This window comes from Falco peregrinus, chromosome Z, assembly GCF_023634155.1.
Source record: "Falco peregrinus isolate bFalPer1 chromosome Z, bFalPer1.pri, whole genome shotgun sequence".
In the NCBI taxonomy this organism is placed as follows: domain Eukaryota; kingdom Metazoa; phylum Chordata; class Aves; order Falconiformes; family Falconidae; genus Falco; species Falco peregrinus.
Window position 1 is genome coordinate 72,503,174 of NC_073739.1, and position 19,103 is coordinate 72,522,276.

Below are 19,103 nucleotides of genomic sequence, written 5' to 3' on the forward strand. Positions count from 1 at the left end.
TGTAAAACCCATTGGGAAGTTTCTTGGTGCTCAAAGTACTTTATGGGAAACAGGGAGTTTGTTCTTTAAATAAGTGGAATTTGTTTGGCTTATAATATAAGAAATCACTAAAGAAAGAAAGTTAAAAACTTCAGCTTTTCAGAAGGGAAGCTTAAGATCTTTGTAATTGAAATCAAACTAAAGAACGTTAATTTTCGTCTGTTCTGAAGATGGCCTCCAGTTTTTTTAATAATATAAATGTATAAAAATATGACAAATTCTTATTAAATGTTACTTTAAAAATGCATATGACAGAACCTGAATGCTGTTGATTTCAAGTCCTGTCAAAAGTATAGTTAAGGCCTAAACACTGGATCATGAAGTCTCCAAGTCTAAATCAGGGGTCATATACTCAAAACCATCCAAAATCATCTAACACATTTTCAGTCAAGAGCCTGGAACAAACCATTAGTATGAATTCCACCCCGTGGATCTCATTTAAAAGCCCACGATAAACAATACAATAATGTTTGTATGAAATGTAGATTTTTTCATGTATTGTCAAATTATAAAATCCAAGTTAAGTGCTGCTCCTCTGTTATGGAGGTAAGAGCATTTCCTCTCACTGTACATTAACAATTGACTTATAATGAACATAATGGAAAGTTAATTAGTCCAATTTGGTATCCTGGCAGGGAACAGCTTTGCTCAACCACGCTGTCCTGGTTTCAACCGAGACAGAGTTTATTTTCTTCTTAGTAGCTGGTACACTGTCTTTTGGATTTGGTGTGAGAATAACATTGATCACACACTGATGTTTTCAGTTGTTGCTAAGTAGCGCTTACTCTAAATCAAGCACTTTTCAGTTTTCCATGCTCTGCCAGGGAGCAGGTGTGGAAGAAGCCGGGAGGGAGCACAGCAGAACAGCCGACCCAAACTATTCCACACCACAGAACGTCATGCTCAGTGTATAAACTGGGGGGGAGCTGGCTGGGAGCTGCCGATCGCTGCTCGGGGACTGCCTGGGCATCAGTCAGCGGGTGGTGAGCAACTGCATCGCGCATTGCTTGGGTTTTTCATTCCTTTCTCTCTCCTTTCCATTACAATTGTTGTTGGTTTTGTTGTGGTTATAGTTACGTTTTACTTTATTTCAATTATTAAGTTGTTGTTACACCAACCCATGCGTTTTACCTTTTCCCAGTTCTCCTCCCCATCCCCCCAGCGGGGGTTAAACTATGACACATGCCTGGGCGTTTCATTAACATTTCTAACTGTTAGTCTAAAGTAGAAAGCCATTTTTCAAGAAACTTAGTATCGACATCTTTATTTAATTATATTCATAACAATGAAGCACGAGAGAGGGGGAGCAAAAAAGAACAATCAGGATTTGAATGTGAAAAGAACTTCAGGAGAGTTCTGGAGAGATAAAAGCTTTTACACCCCAAATCTCCCATGGAAACAAACTTTACAGGAAATTTTGAATAAGAACCAGATTTCAGCCATCTGTTGGCTAGAGATAAAACACAGTTGAAGATTACTGTAGTCTTCCTTATTTTGTCCATGCTCTGAAACCTAGACATTTTTGTGACCGTCTGGACCATCACAAATTAAATATTGTGATAAAAGTAAATTAAAAAATATTCTGTCAGGGATCATATCAGGCCACTGGAACAACAACAAACTCCATTCATTCCTGGAGAGGTGACAATCCTCAGGCACTAGAGACCCTTCTTGCAGCACCTGCCCTGGTACAATTTTCAAAAGATCCTTTCAAAAGGTAGTATGCTCTTCTACTGAAGTGTGTAGGCAATTCTAAGATATGACACAGACTCTACAAAAGAAATCTTCTAGAACATCATGTTAGACTGAGTACCTTTGACACATGCACAAGAAAATAGAGACTGTCTGAATTTCAAAGGTCTCCTAGAGGATTTATAGCAATTCGTAATCAAGTAAGGGAGGATAACACAATTCTTCATTTCATAGGCACTGGGCTCAATGACTTCTCCGATTTTGAAGATCAGCTGTCTAAAACCATTTTCTGTGGGTTTTTTTCTTCATCTAAAAGAGTATTAACAACTGCAGTAAGTCTGTATTCTTCCAACAGCTTCCTTTAAGATAAATATTATTACACACAAGGAAAGACTCTCTCAAAGGTAATTAAAACCTGATTTACTTTTTGAACAGTGATGTCCTTCATGCCACCTACCCCACCTCCTTATACAATAGGATCCAAAAGAAAGAAAAGAAAAATGAATACTATGTACATGATAAATATAAAGGATTTGGGGTTGGAATATGCTCCAAAAATTTATTTTTCATTCAGCAGCCAAAGCATGAACATTCTGGTTCAAACAAAAATTTCTACTAACATTTCTACTAACTGCTATTGACAATAGTTTTGTAAGAGTCCTTAAAGAGTAAATTTGTGGAGGTTTCTAAAGCTTTTTTGTACCATTGTCAGACTCACTTTATTGAACAGCTGATTCAATTGTAGTTAAAAAAAATTACAGACACCTATTGTTTCATTTAACAGCCATAAGCATTTAATTCTAGTTCAGTACCTTGCAGAAACATGCAAACATGGCAGTGATGGACTGGCACACAGACAAAATAACTGTAGGACAAGGAAGTGCTGCCATTTATACACTGAATCCTTTCAAAAATTCTTTCCCTGTGCCCCCAACTTCAATAATAGCAGCTGCTTCTTTAAATAACAGCCCACTTGCTCTTGTGGAAAGTGCAGTACATGAAAGGATCCTATCCTCTCCTGAAAAGGCTTTCTTTGAAAATCCCTTTTTTGTTAGTTTAAGTAAGATCTAAATGATCAAATTCCAAACTGGAAAGCACTGTTTTGTTGTTTAAGGAACCTGGGGAAAAAAAAACCAAAATAAAACAAACAAAAAAACCTATCTGGCAGAGTAAGACTACAATGGCAGAGTCAGATTTCCAGATAGGTTCTGTTACAAGTGTGCTTGGCAATAGTCTGTGCTGTGTAAGTGGGGACAACAATGGGGTTGTGTCAACTTATGCCAGAGGTGGATTTGCTCCATGGCCTTAAAATTGATTGTTTATAGAAAGGACTAAGTCAGAGGTAGGGCGGTAGTGTGGAAAGTCAGGCAAGTCTTAAAAAACTCATTTCATTACTCTGGCAATATTTTTTAATAACTTTTTTACAGAAGTACTGCTAGAGAGTTGAAGCTCCTGGTAAAAATCTGCAAATATTACCCGTAAGAAATTTACTGGTACCTAGACCTCATTAATTTAAGCATCTCTATTTTACTGCATGTCAGCAAGCTACAAAGAAAAGAACTGACAGGATGAAGCAAAGTAGGACACAGGTGAAACATAGATGGTTACGTCCAAGACTGAACGAGAGCTGAAGCGCATTGTAGCAGGACTCAGGAGAATGATGCATACAGTACTCAACAAGACCAGTAGAGAAAATGCTGGGTTCTGGTCTCTGTTTCTCTCAGTTCAAGCATTTTATATTAAGAAGCTATTTCATTATAAAGCAAAAACTTAGAGGCATCCCTTCTAAGCATGAAAAATCTGAGTCCTTTCCACCTTCTGTTTAAAATAATGTACTATTACTATACTTCAAATAAAGATCTGGGCAGTATCAGTAATTTTGTTTGTAGGGTTATTAACAAAAAGAATGAAAAGGAAAAGATCTGAAAAAAAACATATCACACCTTAAGGGAACAGACAATGACAGACCTAACAAACCTGTATTGCAACATGTAATTGTTTCTCTTTTTTTGCTTTCAAGCACATTCCAAAGTTTTTAATCACATTATGCACATTGTTATATAATTGAATCCACCACGTTCTTCTGGTTAGTCACCTTCAGCCAAATTAGCAAACAAATACATCAATAAATACTCCCAGGGATCAATAGACCACTCATCTAAAGAGCTCCCTTCCTACATAACACTGCAGACCACTTTCTAAAACGTAACCAATGAAATCTGAGCACCATCGTGGCCAGCTGTCCCCAAAAGACCTCTCTGGATTGCAATTTCCCAGCACTAGAGTCTCAGATGAGGTAGCTGACAAACTAGCACCATGCTTCTGTGGGACACTAACAGACCTCAGGGCTGGGCTGCAGCATGGTCTATGCCTCTAAGCACAGCTTCCGAGATAGGTCAGAACAGTTATGTTAGGCACCCAGAATCACTGTGCAGGAATGAAGTCCTGGCATCACACTGCACGCACACAAGAAAAAGGTCTGCTTATATAGAAGTGGTGGTTGTACTTCATTTCTCACACATTAAAAAAAAAAGAAGACTCCGAAGTGGGAAAAACACAAACAAGACACTGCCCATCATTAATAAGCCATACTGGAGATCTGAGTCATGCTAAGTCTTTGGTAGCTATGCCTCTCCAGATCAGTGTCATTGTTTCCACCTGTCAGTCTCTATCTTTCAAAATTGAGACAGATACAATAACCCGAGCACCTTTGCTAAGTATCCCAAAGCACTGAAATCAGAATGAAAGTTGATACACTGTATTCTGTACTACAGCAATAGTAGTTTTCATCATTCTCTCTCAAGCTTTCTTTTAAACCAGTACACAGCAATAACTAAAAAAAAGTAAACAATAATTAAGTGAGCATATGGAACAAGCAGAAGCAGAGATCTCCATAGCACTGAAACATTTGTTCCAAGCTGTGCTGGTTTTGGCTAGGGTAGAGCTAATTTTCTTCATAGTAGCTGGTATGGGGCTGTGTTCAGGATTTGTGCTGACAACAGTGTTGGCAACACAGGGATGTTTTAGTTCCTGCTAAGCAATGCTTACACAGAGTCAAGGCTTTTTCTGCCTCTCGTATCACTCTACCAGCGAGCAGTCTGGGGGCACACAAGAAGCTTGGAGAGGACACAGCAGGGACAGCTGACCCCAACTGACCACAAAGATATTCCAGACCATATGACCTCATGCTCAGCATATAAAGCTGGGGGAAAAAGAACAAAGGGGGGACTCTGAACCTCTAGTATTTGTCTTCCCAAGTAACCATTACGCATGATGGAGCCCTGCTTTCCTGGAGATGGCTGAACACCTGCCTGCCGATGGGAAACGGTGAATGGATTCCTTGCTTTGCTTTGTTTGCATGTGTGGCTTTTGCTTTACCTATTAAACTGTCTTTCTCTCAATCCATGAGTTTTGTCACTGTTACTCTTCCAATCTTTTCCCCCATCCCACCACACGGTATGAGTGAGCTGCTGTGTGCTTCTTAGTTGCTGGCTGGGGTTAAACCACAACACAAGCAATTAAAAGAAGTACTTCTGTCTGCATTATTGGTTACAGCATCATTGATATAAATACATGGTCACTGAGTTACTTGTAGTTGCAAATAAGGGGGGGCAGGGGGAAGGGGAATTTTGTCATGTATCCTTGTAAAGCTGAAAATCGTTGCACCAGATCCCTACAGTTACAACAATCATATGTTAAGAGGCTTGTATGTACTCACTGATCATAATTTCAGTCTTGGTTGGCTCCCTAGGAAAATCCATAGTATCAAATGATATATGAAATTTGCAAACTAGGTGTTACACTGGATACAGTGCAGCTTAAGAATCTAGCTCTTAAGTTATAATGACTGTAAAAACATGACGTTAAACATAGCTGTAATTCAGAAGATTCAATGGAAGTCATGCTTTGATTATGAGAAAGAAAAACATGCCTATGCAACTTAATTTTAAAATTAAAAACATATTAAACTGTGGAGAAAGCCCACTTGAAGTAATTAGAGGACCTGGACTTCTGCAGTAAGAAGTTGCAGGTCATTATGAGTCACTGCTATCATTCAGTTCTCTCAGATGCAGATCAGATACAGAGCAGATGAGGGAAACTGAAACAGACCAAGCAAGGAGCAGAGTGTGACTCAATAAACATAACACAGAAGTAATTAATTAGAAATTACTATTTGGTATAAACTGTCTTGTGCTGCCTCTTCCAAGACTACAAACTGTTTTCCTTTCTCCCCATCTATCCAGATTTTTATGAAAGCTTTGGTTCTGTCACAAGATGCGTATTTCTCATTTATCCATTGAATCACCTTTCTATACCACGAGAAAGAAATTTTAAGGACAGCAGTCTCTTCACTGTAATTTTCTTACTGGAATCTCTTATCTTCCACAATTCAGAATGTTCAAAGGAGAACAAGAGAAAGAATAGAAGAAAATGCTGTACATGTAATATATTGGAGACTGCAAAAGGAATCTCGTTCACACAAAACTTTCATTGCCAAACTTCAATCAAAACAAGGAACAGTTGCACAAATCACTAACATCTGCAAGGTTTTAAAACTCAGTTACCATAGTTTCAGTTCAAACTAACCCATTAGAAAGAAGATTTATCTTAATTTCTATGTCATTAAACTGATGACTATGGGAAAAATAGCCCCAGAGATTCATGGTTTTTGGAGTGTGCAATCTGTAGAGTGTCATGAAATTCCCAGAGTCTCAAAACACCCTGTCCTAAAATGGGTACCCCAATCTACCCAGCAAGGGTAACTTCAAGTTACCTCAATGGATTTGTGATCCTGAAATTGCATTTTAAATGTAGAATTACAAATATGGACTATGTTAACGGAGCTTTCTGGAATGTATTGTGCTTCAGATGAAAAAGAAAACTTCATTTTCAGGATGCCCTCTGGCTCTTAAGTCATGTAAGTAGCATACACATTCAAGGCTGTTTTTTCCTCTCCTTGTGCTTAAATCACAAGTTTAAGTTGGACTTACGCAGTTTTGCCCTCACTATCTTGTTTGGTGGCACTGGCTCCCTTTTTACCCAGCAATGAAGCCACTTTCTCAAGATCGCCATTCTCCACTGCCTGCAGCAGCCGATCATCATTCTTATTCCACTCATTGGTCTGGAGTAAAAGAAAAAGAAGGGAGAAATAACATTAATATCAGCACTGTGTGCAGGCTCTCCTCAATGATCCTGCACACATTTATCACCATTGAAAGCTGAAACAAAAGCCCATCCCAAAGAAATGGTACACAGAAAGCTGCATAAAAGTAATTTGCAAGCTGTGCAGCACAGGTTCCCAAGGGCTTAATGGCTCACGCCAGGGGATAAGCAATCACTGAACATGATGTCTAACACGGAAACTCTGTAAAGTAATGCAGTAAAAAAAAAATCTGTTTGTTCTTACTGTATATAAAAGTTATCCTTCCTTTGTCTCATCCTGGTTTCTATTTTGGAGCTGCACTGGCCCCATGGGACCTTTGTCACATACATCATGTAGATAAGCAATGAGGTGTCTCAGCTGATTTACACCCCACCCTAACAACAGAGGCCAGCCAAAACTTTCCATATTTCAGGCTTTTCCCAGCTTCCACTTTGTAGAGAGTAACAGGTTAAAAGATTGCCTTTTGCAGGTGGTAACTAGCTTTACTGAGCTTTTAACCCCTACATTTTTCTTTAAAACAAACAAATCAACGACTCATAGATGGCACATCCCTAATTTAAATATTTCCAAACTTAATCCACTACATCTTGTTGCTCCTTCTCATCAGCTGAATCATGGAAAGGACATTACTTCCTAATGTGTTGATTCTCCATTCTCCTCTGAATTGTCAGGACATGGCCTATTTCCTCTACCAGTCCTCCAAGGTGCACCTAGCAAGACACTAAGAAAACAGAGGGCAGTGAACTCTCTGCATCCCATCTGATCACAGTAAAACAAGCTCTTGAAAAGGTGTGGAAGTTGCATCCGTGTCTTCTAGTAAGGACTAACAACAGGGTTCAGTTTTCAGTAAGAGCAATCTAGCGCAATTAAAAGCTGAGTTTGGATTAGTGTTAGCACCCTGCTACACTCAGGGAAGTTATCTTCAACAGACTATGGCTTTCTCTTTGACATCAGGCAGCTCATCTCCAGCATGACTGCCTTCATTAGCACTCAAATTCTATACAACTTTCAGAATATCTAAATACATAGTAATAAGCTCCTTGAGAAATACCCAACTTAAAAGAACAAAACCCAAACAACATCAAAAAAACCACTTTGTCCTGATGCTCTATACAGATGTTTTTGCCCCCAGCTGAACAAAAAATTCTACACTTTTCTGTCTGGACTTGTGAGGAGAAGTGTATGAAGTGCATGCAGATAGGAACTAGCTTCACAGTCTGTGCACACCTTGAAAACCAGAACAGGAGGAAAGTGTTCCAGATTACTAGTTATTTAAAAAAAAACAAATAAAAAAACATCAGGGAGACTGCAGTCTGAGCAGGAGAGCAGACAGGAGTTGAAGGAACACCACCTGGAACCAAGAGTATGAACGGTAGCTCTGCCAAAGGAAATGGCATGCAGAAGGCAAAGAGCAATCGTAGTCTGTTATGGCAGTGGTATGACTGATGGGTAAATGCACATTAAGCAGGTTATATTCTTTATTCTTATAGCACTGGAACAAACCTCAGTAGACTCTATAGCATTACCTACATCAGAGAAAAAAATAAAAATAATTTCCTAGCAGTATTTAGACTCCATGACAGCAAGTGGCCAGCCAAGCAGCAGGCTCCACCTGAAATGAAACTCGTTACATGGTCTTCTTTCAGGGAATTTCATGCTTTAAAGGCAGCCTATTATTAAAAACATATTTTTAATTAATTTAATAATTAAAAGCAGTTTTAAAAATTAACTAATAATTAAAAATCGTATCTTTCTTAACACTGTTTGTTTGACAGCATATAATGCCGTCTGTTTTGGAGTTTGTCCTGTTTTCTGTTTTTTATTATTCAGTCATGTAAAATATTTAAATATAGGATATTTGATAAATTACATTAACCCACAAATCACCAAGATGACTGTAAAGCATGGGTAGTACCTCACTCCTGCACTTTGGGTTTTTTTGTGTTTTGGTTTTTTTAAATCTCGGAAAAGAAATGAGAGGGCAGGTAACATGCTAATCTACAAACACCACACACACACCCCTAACCCAATACTAATGCATACTTTGAAAAAGAAATGCAACACCTAATTTAAGATTTTCTTATGACCTGAAATAACCAGTTTGCTTCTGAAACATGAAGCAGAATAAGCCACAAGAAAATGTTAACATCAAGGCCTTCTGAAAATGCTTGGCAGAACAGGTTTCAGAAGAGCATTCAGATTTGTAGTACAAAAACAACTATGTCTTCAAGAAGCATTTTCATGAATATTCCTTCAATATTCAGCCATTAAATTGAAACATTACTGACATATAATCCAATATCCAGTATTCTGGTATAAGCAAGCAAGCACACTAATGCCAACTCCCAAATTTAAGAAAGAACTGAGATCAAGAGTCAATTTCCCCTTTGAGAAGCTGCTGTGATAAGGATATCCCTGTCTATTATTACATTACCATTAACATCCCACACCCAAGAGAAACTAACACAGCTCGGTCCAAAATTACTCCTCAGTGTTTACCTAGTGTTGAAGCTGCACCTAGAAGACAGAGAGATAATGAATGGGGAGGCCTGGAGTGTTCTGAAAGTGAATGTGATGTTGCAGAATGATGCCATGTCTATGTTAGAAGCAAAATATTTTATGACATATGGTATTAGTCTGTTACATGAACAGAAAGTGTAATGAATCTTTAGTGTAATTATAAACCATATCCTTAACCCCCCACACCCCTCCATTCACCCACACACACTTAAAGAAAGATTTAACAATGCCTCACTTAAAAATTTTCTTCCTACTTAACTGTACAGCTAAACAAATTCCCTCATATTTAAGAACTAAACAGAACTGAACTTGGACAAACTGTTAAGGAGTGCAGTCTGTCACAGGGACCCTGAAAACACTCAGTTTTATCAGATTCATCTCAGTGTCAAGGAAAGCCTGTCAGTGTACATTTCCTTATTTTTCAGACAAAGCTGGTAATTCTTTTTCCTGCTTAGTGGAAAGTGGTAGAGGCTGAACACTAGATCTGTATTTGGTAGTAATTTTAGACCCCTGATTTTAGTTCTATATCTAATTAGTGCGTCTTCTTCTAAGTGCTGTGACTGAGAGTTACTAAAGCAATGAACAGAGATTGCCACATACCTAATCTACTTACATTACTTCTTCCAATTGCATGTTTTCAAATTTCCTTACTGACGCTATAACATCTTTAAGACCACTGTATCAGCAACTTTGTTTTGCTCTTGGAAAACAAAATGATACAGTTTCCCCTCATCACTGTGCAGCAGTTATACTCATTTATAAACTAAAATTGCTGTGTTCTACGTAAGGTGCTTAAAAGCCATCATTCTATATTGCCCATCTAAAAGTAATGGATCTTTGCATTAAAGCAATACAAATTCCACTCTAGGGCACCAATAAACATGTCATTACTGTAGCTGAAATGTCGATTTTATATTCAAGCTGTCTCAAAATTATACATATTTAACTATAATGCAAGTTATGTAAATCTATTTATAGACCTAATTTTATTTTCAAAATGAAATTAGGGATATATCTGTCCACACAGAAAAGAAACAACTATCAGGCATCAATGTCTGGTCAAGTATTCCTCTGACAGTGGGTAAGAAAAAAACAGGTCAATCCTGTGTTCAAAACAGCAGCGTTGCACAATGCATTCCAGAAGTTAAAGGTACAGCTAATGTAACAAATGGCATGCAGTGGCCTCTCAAAAACATCCATTCCAAAAGGGAACCGTAGCCCTACCAACCATCTTCTTCGGGAAAAAAAAAAATCTAGAAGGAGCGAGAATACCACCCACAAAGACACTGTGCCCAGGACTTGGCAAGCAAGTCGGAGGCATTTAAGTCAGTAGGGCTCTCACAGTGCCTCATGTATTCAAGTACAGCGCAGCCACCAAGCACATCAGAAAATGCAGACCTCTGAACAGAGGCAGCGATTATTGCATTACTTATAATTTCTGAATCCCCTGTAGTATGAGCCTGGTTTTTACCCCACAAGTCACACTTATCATCAACTATCCACCAAAGACTTGGGTGGTAACCTCTGGTGGGATAATGCAAACCATGAGCACTCCCAGCTACAGTTAATACTGTTCAGTGTAAAAAATACCTTGAACTGGCGTTTATCATACAATACCAGCATTTGTTTCTCCTGGAAAGCATGCACATGAAAGATGCTCTCTTCTGCCAAGAGTATTGGAAGGACTGAGATGGCCAGCATAACTGGAGATCTTAACTTCATAAACCTGCTGCATCAAGCTTCCTTCACCACAACCCCACAAACCATCCCAATCCACTTATCCAGGCTGCGCAAACATTTCTCTAAGGCCCCTTCTTCAGCTCCCCCAATGCCACATCCTGCTGCCTCTATCACAATGTTCCTCAGCACTTCCCACCCCCCCAAGCTTTTATCTACATGCACTGTCTCAGCTTTCAAGTTACATCCAAGTAGCATGGCACCATCCACCAAATACCCCTTGGGAAGTTTCAGTCCTGTTACTACCACTCTTTCAAGTAATATAAATTAATGTTTCCTTTTATGTCAGAGACGCCTAGACATGTAACATCCTGAGCAAACCCATGTAGGGCACATCAAACCGAAGGTTGACACAGAGTAGTAGCAGGGTCTTCAGGAAAATTATAGAATCATTTAGGTTGGAAAAGACCTTCAAGATCATCAAGTCCAACCATTAATCCAGGACTGCCAAGTCTACCACTAAACCATGTCTCATAAGCACCACATCTATGCGTTCTTTAAATGCTTCCAGGGATGGCGATTCCACCACCTCCCTGGGCAGCCTGTTCCAATGCTTTGCCACCCCTTCAGTGAATAAGTTTTTCCTAATACCCAGTTTTTAAAAAACATTTGCATACTGTTCAATTTAGGTAGCAATAACAGGCATATTGAATGAAGAGACAGAATAAAATTGATCGAAGCACAGGAAGTGCAAGTTTTTGGATAAAAGAAGGCATTTTTAGTCATGCCTAAAAATAGTCATTCTTTTCCTATTAACAGTAGCATAGTTAGGCAGGAGATCAGATAATCCACCATCCCTAATAAATCCTAACCGCTACGATCACCTGCAATACTGAAGCAAGAAAACACAAATACAACACAATGACAGTTGAAATGATGGTAAACCAAAATCCAAACACCACATTGCAGAGCTGGGTTAAAATTTCTGATTGAAATTTAACACTCATCTCAATCATGTTCCTTAATCTTAATTTTAAATTTTCAGATAAGAAGCTGTGCTATATGGCCTCACTCAGAAACATCTCTCTGGCAACAGTTATGTGTTTTCTGTATTTAGGAAGCTGAGAAAGAAGCTGGCAGGAAAGCTAGCCATGCTTAGAATGGAAAACCACTCCTGCACAGGGCACTGTCTGGTCAAGGTTAACGAAGTGAGGCTGAGGGCAGGACAGAACTGATTGACTCAATTTACACCATCAGTTATGATTGGTGTTTAAAAAGGGCATGATACTCAAGCCAAATGCAGAGTGCTCACAACACCTTCAATAATCACCATCAAGATAGGCTGAACTCTCAAAACTGCAGCTCCATCAGCCACAGACACACACTCGGCAGCAGTTACTGGCAGTTAACTGTACTGACAGTTGACTGTGTCTCCGCCAAGCTTCCTCTACGCACAGGTTATTTCCTCTGAAAACCAAGAGATAGTTCTATGGTTGCAAGATATTAACAAGGTATAGTTACCATACTCTTGGGGCTGAAACTGCTCAGTGTAGTGACAAGCTGACACACTGTTTTGAGTCCAAAGAGAAACCTTCATCTCAAAGCTTATTTTTTATAGTTAAAGCTTGTACTACCTATTTTACACATAATTTTCCATCACAAAGTGAACATCTTCCTTTTTACAAGAGATGCTCAAGAATTGAAAAATATGTTTCAAAAACCTACCCATTCTTTTTCATCAACACACCAGGATCTTAAGCTCAGTTGCCTTCAAGATTACCAGTAAATGTCATGCAAGAAATAACATGTTAGAGGTGATAGTTCTACTTAGCACTTGTACACAGTGTTTTCCATGTGCAAAGACCTGAGCAAATATTAACAGGACAACAACTTTGTTCCTTTATCTTTGGCATGCAGCCTACGGGAGATGATTTAAGTGACCTTGCATTGTTGCAAACCTACTGGAGACTGAGTTATGTTATCACCACTGAAATCAGAACTGCAGGGAAGCTGAGTAACAAATTGAAATTCCTGATAATTTCAAACTCAGCAACTCACTGTCTGAAAAGGAAAGGAATACTTAAAGACTGGCGTCATGAACAATCACATGGCAAAGACACTGAACATCACAAGGTCATCCACAAAAGTCCACATGTGCTGGACTTCCCAAGAGTGTCTTAAAAAGTAGAACAATCCTATTGTAGGGAGAGCATTCACTAGACAAAACATCCCACAAAGTTAAAACAACAAAACAACAGACAATGGCTTTTCTCAAAAGAATGGCTTATCTTGAAACATTATAACCTAGGAGTCACTGGTATGTGAGTAAGCAGCCTACACCTCTCCCTGCCCTCCACCCCTGATTTAGAGACTGTATTTCCCAGTAGCAAACTTGCGTGGTGGGAATGGAAATCTTCCTTGCAGAGGGGCAGGATGTTGTTGGGTTTATCAGAAACAGTTTATCCTAGTCTGTGGCAGCAGTTCCTAGGACTTCAGAGCTCAGCAGATGCCAGCAGATGCTGCCTTCCAGGCCCCTTTCAACTGCTGTAGCTCCAGCTCTTTCTTGAAGTCTGCCGGTAGTGTGTATATAGCACCAGTGGCAATGCAAGCTGACCTCTATTGCACCACACTCCACGGAGGCAGCACCCTTAAGGCCATACCAAAAGATGCTATGTTCATTAACTTTACCACAGAAGTCTTGACCTCTAATTAAGTTGTCAAAAACACAAAGCATGACAATGGGCTTGAAAGTTATTAATAGTGATATTATCTAAATGTCACTAACTGCTGCAACAGAAATAACCTTTTCCAGCTTCACTTGGCCACGCATGTTCCCTATGTTAGGTGACTGGTGGCTAATAATATTAATTATGCTTACATAGCAAGACAAAACGTTTGCAGCTCACAGAGCTTACACATGCATTTCTTTAAAGGTGGAAACAGCAGCAACAATGCAAATAACATTTTACAAACAGAAGTGTTAGTCTGTTGCCGCCCTCTTGCTTCTTGAGCTACTGTGCCAGGCTTGGGGTAACTGTCCACACAAAGTGCGTGAGGTCTGTTTGACACTGGAGACTGTATTTGTGTCAGATCATGAATTCCATTTGAACCACAGGAAAAAAAGCACCACGGGGAAGACAGGAAGCAGTTGAAGTGAATGAACAAGGAACGATAACAAAAGACTAATGGTAGATTGTCAGTAAACCTTGATAATTACCCATTCACTGGGTAGCTTCTGTAGATAAAGAAGTGATTATTATCCAAGCAAACCATTTTTTCATGCTGAACCCCAGAATAATGCAACTGAACAGCAAGTCACTCAGCAGGGTGCTTCTATCAGCCAGGGAGGCTGCCCAGAAACTTTCCTAGCAAAAGGGGACTACAAGCTGTGAAATGAAAGAGTCTTTCACCAGCAGAGAAGGGAAAAGATGACCTGACTGAAATGGTCATCTGAGACTCCAAGCTGGGGGTGGTGAGGGTTGTAAAAAATAGTTAGGGTGGTCTTCGCTTAAATAACAACTGGAATTTGCAGCAGGCTGTGAACTGTGCTCCAAGAACAATTAAGAGGGAAAAGGAAATGGCAAGAAACACACTTACGACTTTGCTGTTTTGCAGAGATACTTGTTTCTTGTTTATTTTGGGGGTTTTTGGTAGGTTTTTTGGGGAGTTGTTCAGTTTGTTGTTTTGGTTTTTTCTGTGTGGGTTGGGAGGCACAGAGCTCACATGTGCTGCTCATTTTACTTCCTAGTAAAGGCGACAATGTATTTTTCCTACAGATACTACTTTTAAGTCTTTTAACAAGATAAAAGAAATCAATCTTTGCATTTGAGGAACAGCAAGAGTTCCTATTAACATCACATGTAAGTACCTCAGGGCTTCTATTTTCCTATAAGCAGCGACTGACGTTTTCACATAACCAATTTCATTCTGGCAGAAACAAAGGAAAAGTGATGAGCAAAAGGTCACAAAATGCAAGGCACTACGACAAAATAAGAAAAACTACATTTAAATCATTAGTAATGTACAGCCAGAGCATTGGCAGTAAGTCCAGCTACTGCCCATTGTTTATCACCTCACACATCACCAATACAGCAACTGGAGATTAATCTTTACTTTCAGATAGCAAAGGATGTAGCAGTAACCACACCATATGCAACCAATCATTCTCACTAATACAGAGACACCCCCCCCCCCCCAAGAATTAATTTTGTATATTTGTATAAATGAAACAATGTTTGTCTTAACACAAGAACAAAACACAAGAGAGTTTTTAAAGATAAAAAAGCTAAATCAATCCTGCTTGAAGTGACCATATCCCATTCGTCTGTCTTTTCTCATAGTTCTAAAGATTTGAGCTACTATGAACTCAGATGACTGTTCCTCTCATCTTGAAATTACTCAGTAAATGTTACTAAAACTAAAACACACCTAATGGACTACTGTTTACTGCTGGACACATGGCAGCTCTTTCCTTCAAAAAAATCCATGAGATATCAAAACACAAACTTAAAATACTCCAACATTTCTCAAATGGTTATCCCTGGAACACTAAGGATCCTCAGGTATTCTTTACACTTAAAAATAAAAATATATATAAACAAGATACTGATCACCAGCATATGATACATGGAAAAGGCTACTTTCTAATGACTACTTTCTAGTTTTAAGACTGAAGAACTACTGAATCAACAGATTTTAGCTATCTATCAAGGTCAAATAGCAATGCACGTAAGATTTCACAAGTTTTCAGGATTTCTGCTGCACATCTGCTTCACGGTCAGTTGGGAACAAGTGAAATCAAAAGAATTAAAATGAAATTGCTGGACAATTTAATCTTTCCTTTTATCTAGTAAGTGTATTTCCATGGTAAGCAGGCTGTAAGAAACAGGGACAATGCCAACTATGCAAGCAAGTTTGTTTATTCAGCTATTGTGTATGAGTATTTGAGCTGACTACATCTACCCAGATTTTAATTTCTGTTGACTAGTTAGTCTGAGAACACAGGTACTTGATGGATCTTTTTGTTTCCAGATGAGCAAATGGACATCCACCGTGCTGGAACCCACTCAAATACACCAGTACTTCAATCACTAGGACTGGTGCTTTAGACCCATGGCTCCATCTTTCCTCATGTCTACAGCAAAACTTCTCCATCTTGCCACTTCTGCATTGTAAGATGGTTTTCATGAAGTTTAGAGCTGCTGCCCTTTTTTCATCCCCATTATTCTGCAAAAGGGAATAAAAGCTAATTATGAACCCTGCAGACAAACAAAACCCACCTCAGCACCAAGCAGAATTGCACACAGTCCAGAACTGCATTAATTGAACAGAATTACCACTGCTGTGAGATGTATTCATAAGGTAACAAGCCATCATGGCACCTTATTTTTGTGTTACAGATGTTTACATGACATAACAGCTCACAATGAAAGCTGTTTCCTTTTTCTTTTTTCCTCTACTAGCAAGACTAAAGTAGATATCTTGACAAAGCTCCACCATCTTAATATTCTCTATAAGCACCAGGAAACATCTTAGATGCTTGTTTCTAAAATAGTTTTTATATATATACACCATTTTATGCCATTGTAGGAAGCAATACAATTTCAAAATTTGTAACAAAATATGTATTAAAATCTCAAAACTACTCAGAGTAGAAAAACAACCTATTTATAGTTGAATTTGTCATTCTTGTAAAAGATATATCCACTGTTACAGGGTTATAGCCTTCTATTCTGAAACCCACAACAAAGCCAAACAAAACAGTGCATACATTGAGACAAAACCCTATTCCAAGAAGTTATTTTGTTTGGAGTCTTTAAGGGCTCAACCCAATCTCCAAAAGTACTTCACAACCACAAAAGAAGGCAAAGAAGATTCACTGTCTGATCTTCACGAGGCCACTGCTAGATGTTTGTGTCATGGGTTGATCTTTAGATCTAATATTTGTCAGTCTCCAGAATCAAATACTAAAGCAGCAATCTAAGCTTATCTGCTTTTACTTCCATGGGTGCAAGAAGGATAATCCAAGAGTCATAGGAAGGTTACACCTAAGAAACACTCCCAGTTAGATTTAAGAGATTGTTGTGCATAAAAGTAAGCAATTGTTGTGCATAAAGATAAAATACACTTCAGCAGCCAGAGAACAGCACGTGAGATTTCACACCACCATATCTTCCCACATTGTTTATCCTTCACATCACATGCACTGAGAATCAGACAAGTCTTTTATGCGCCAGGCTCTCTGTATGCGGAACATCAACTGCCCACACATGGCAGGCCTTAAGTAAAAGGAGAGAAAGAGCAAGCAGGCACTCAGCCTGGCTCCTTCCCTTAGGCCTCACCTGCAGAAGGAGCTCTGTTTCTCTACAGGGATGAGTAATAACATGCACAGCCCACAGAAAAAACAGATTTTCTGTTCAGCAGGCATGGATGGCTTCACCTTTCACCTGCCCATGGCCAAAGCAAGGCATAGCATCCTCCAGGCAGCTGGTTCCACTGCCTCAAGCTGGGGTTTAACTCTTGCCTGTTTAAACAGTGACTGAGCTATCTGCTGCCTGGTGCAACCACCCCAGCTCAGTATTAATGGACTAGTAAATAACCCTCCCATTCTCATCTGACTATTCGTATCCATATGTGATTTACCAGAGTGCTAAGTGCTATCGCTACAGTACTCTTGCTAATCTGGATACCCTGCATCTCACCAAACATGCTAGCATTATGCACACAAGATGACAAGAGTCACAAACAGACACCCTTTTTCTTTTTTAATTAAAGATTTGATTGGCTCCTATTAATTACTTCTAGGCTGGATTATATTTGCATGCCACAGCCACCCAGTTACTCTTCTCTTACCAGAGGTAAGAGCTGCTGATGGTTTGTCTGTTATAGTCTTGATCCCCCTCTGTGAGCAACACTGTTGCTGCCACATCAAGAAACCCTACTTTGAGTTGTCTAGCTTATATTCCAATTTATTCACAAGATCCATACACATTTCTATAATAGGAGAGCTCAGCAGCTAAACAACCTTGAGATTTTCACCTTCCCAGTAAAAAGCCACTGAAAATTAAAAATCAGCAATAAAAAGACGCAGAAAGCATAAAATCCTGAAGGGCAGTACAATGCCCAGAGTCTCTCTGGACACAAAGCACACAATCCCATGTTAAGTAAGTGGGCTTGCTGTGCTACCGGCCCCCTTCCTGTCATCAAAAACATCCCTGTTACAGCCACAGCTTCTTCATCAGGGTCTGTGGAGGGGCCGACATAAGAAATGCCTAGTAATGATACAAATCTTACAAAACGTTTCCCTAAAGCCACCCTAGCCCTTTGAAATTTAGAAATAGAGTGACCTGACAAATACCCCTAGTCAGACTCCCCATCACTACCTGACATACGTTTTGAAGATTGAGACTGTACAACAAGGCTATGCTGGATTCTGTGAAGTATATCTAATGAAACAACTATGAACGAATAACTGCTGAATTCAGACTGTTCCCAGGAGCAAATGGCCAGTCAGCAGGGAGGTAAATCTCAACATTTTCAAAACATGCTTTTCAATAATTTATATGAAAGGGTGGAGTGAGAGAGGGAGAACAAGGATTTGTAACAGGTTTCAAGTCTTCAGGGAAGAGATAACACCCAAGAGCTTTGTGAGTCACGAACAAAATGCAAAGAATGTGTGTTTGCTGGGGTTTTCTCATTTCTTTTAGGAATCCACATCACATAACTTTGGGGTTCCCTTCCATCTCATGAGATGGGAAACCCAAAATACCATACAAGCCTCTTTTTTGCATCCTGTAACAGCACCTTTAACAGGTTCAGTTAATAACTAACTGCACAGGATTATATAAATAATAAGCTGAAAATGGGGTAGTTTTCATTGCCAGAGACAGCAGGCTTCCAAATTTTATGGGTTAAAAAAAGCCAATAAATTTAACAGTCTTTTGAAGACGTTAGTATAATCCTTCCAAAACTGAAGAGAACAGATGACTCAACCATATGGCCAAGTTCCACT

General features: G+C 39.2%; 1 protein-coding gene across 8 annotated transcripts in view; it reads right to left on the reverse strand.

Moving 5' to 3' along the window:
* RAI14 (retinoic acid induced 14) overlaps window positions 1-19,103 on the reverse strand; it is an 87,413-nt gene that overhangs the window by 29,053 nt on the left and 39,257 nt on the right. For 4 of the 8 annotated variants that reach the window (XM_055790975.1, XM_055790976.1, XM_055790977.1 and 1 more), the window contains one exon: window positions 6,723-6,853. In XM_055790975.1, coding sequence (XP_055646950.1) covers window positions 6,723-6,853 — 131 coding nt within the window. Of the gene's footprint in view, window positions 1-6,722; window positions 6,854-11,005; window positions 11,137-19,103 lie in introns of those variants that run through there. The other 4 variants (XM_055790974.1, XM_055790970.1, XM_055790971.1 and 1 more) reach the window with 3 other exon arrangements.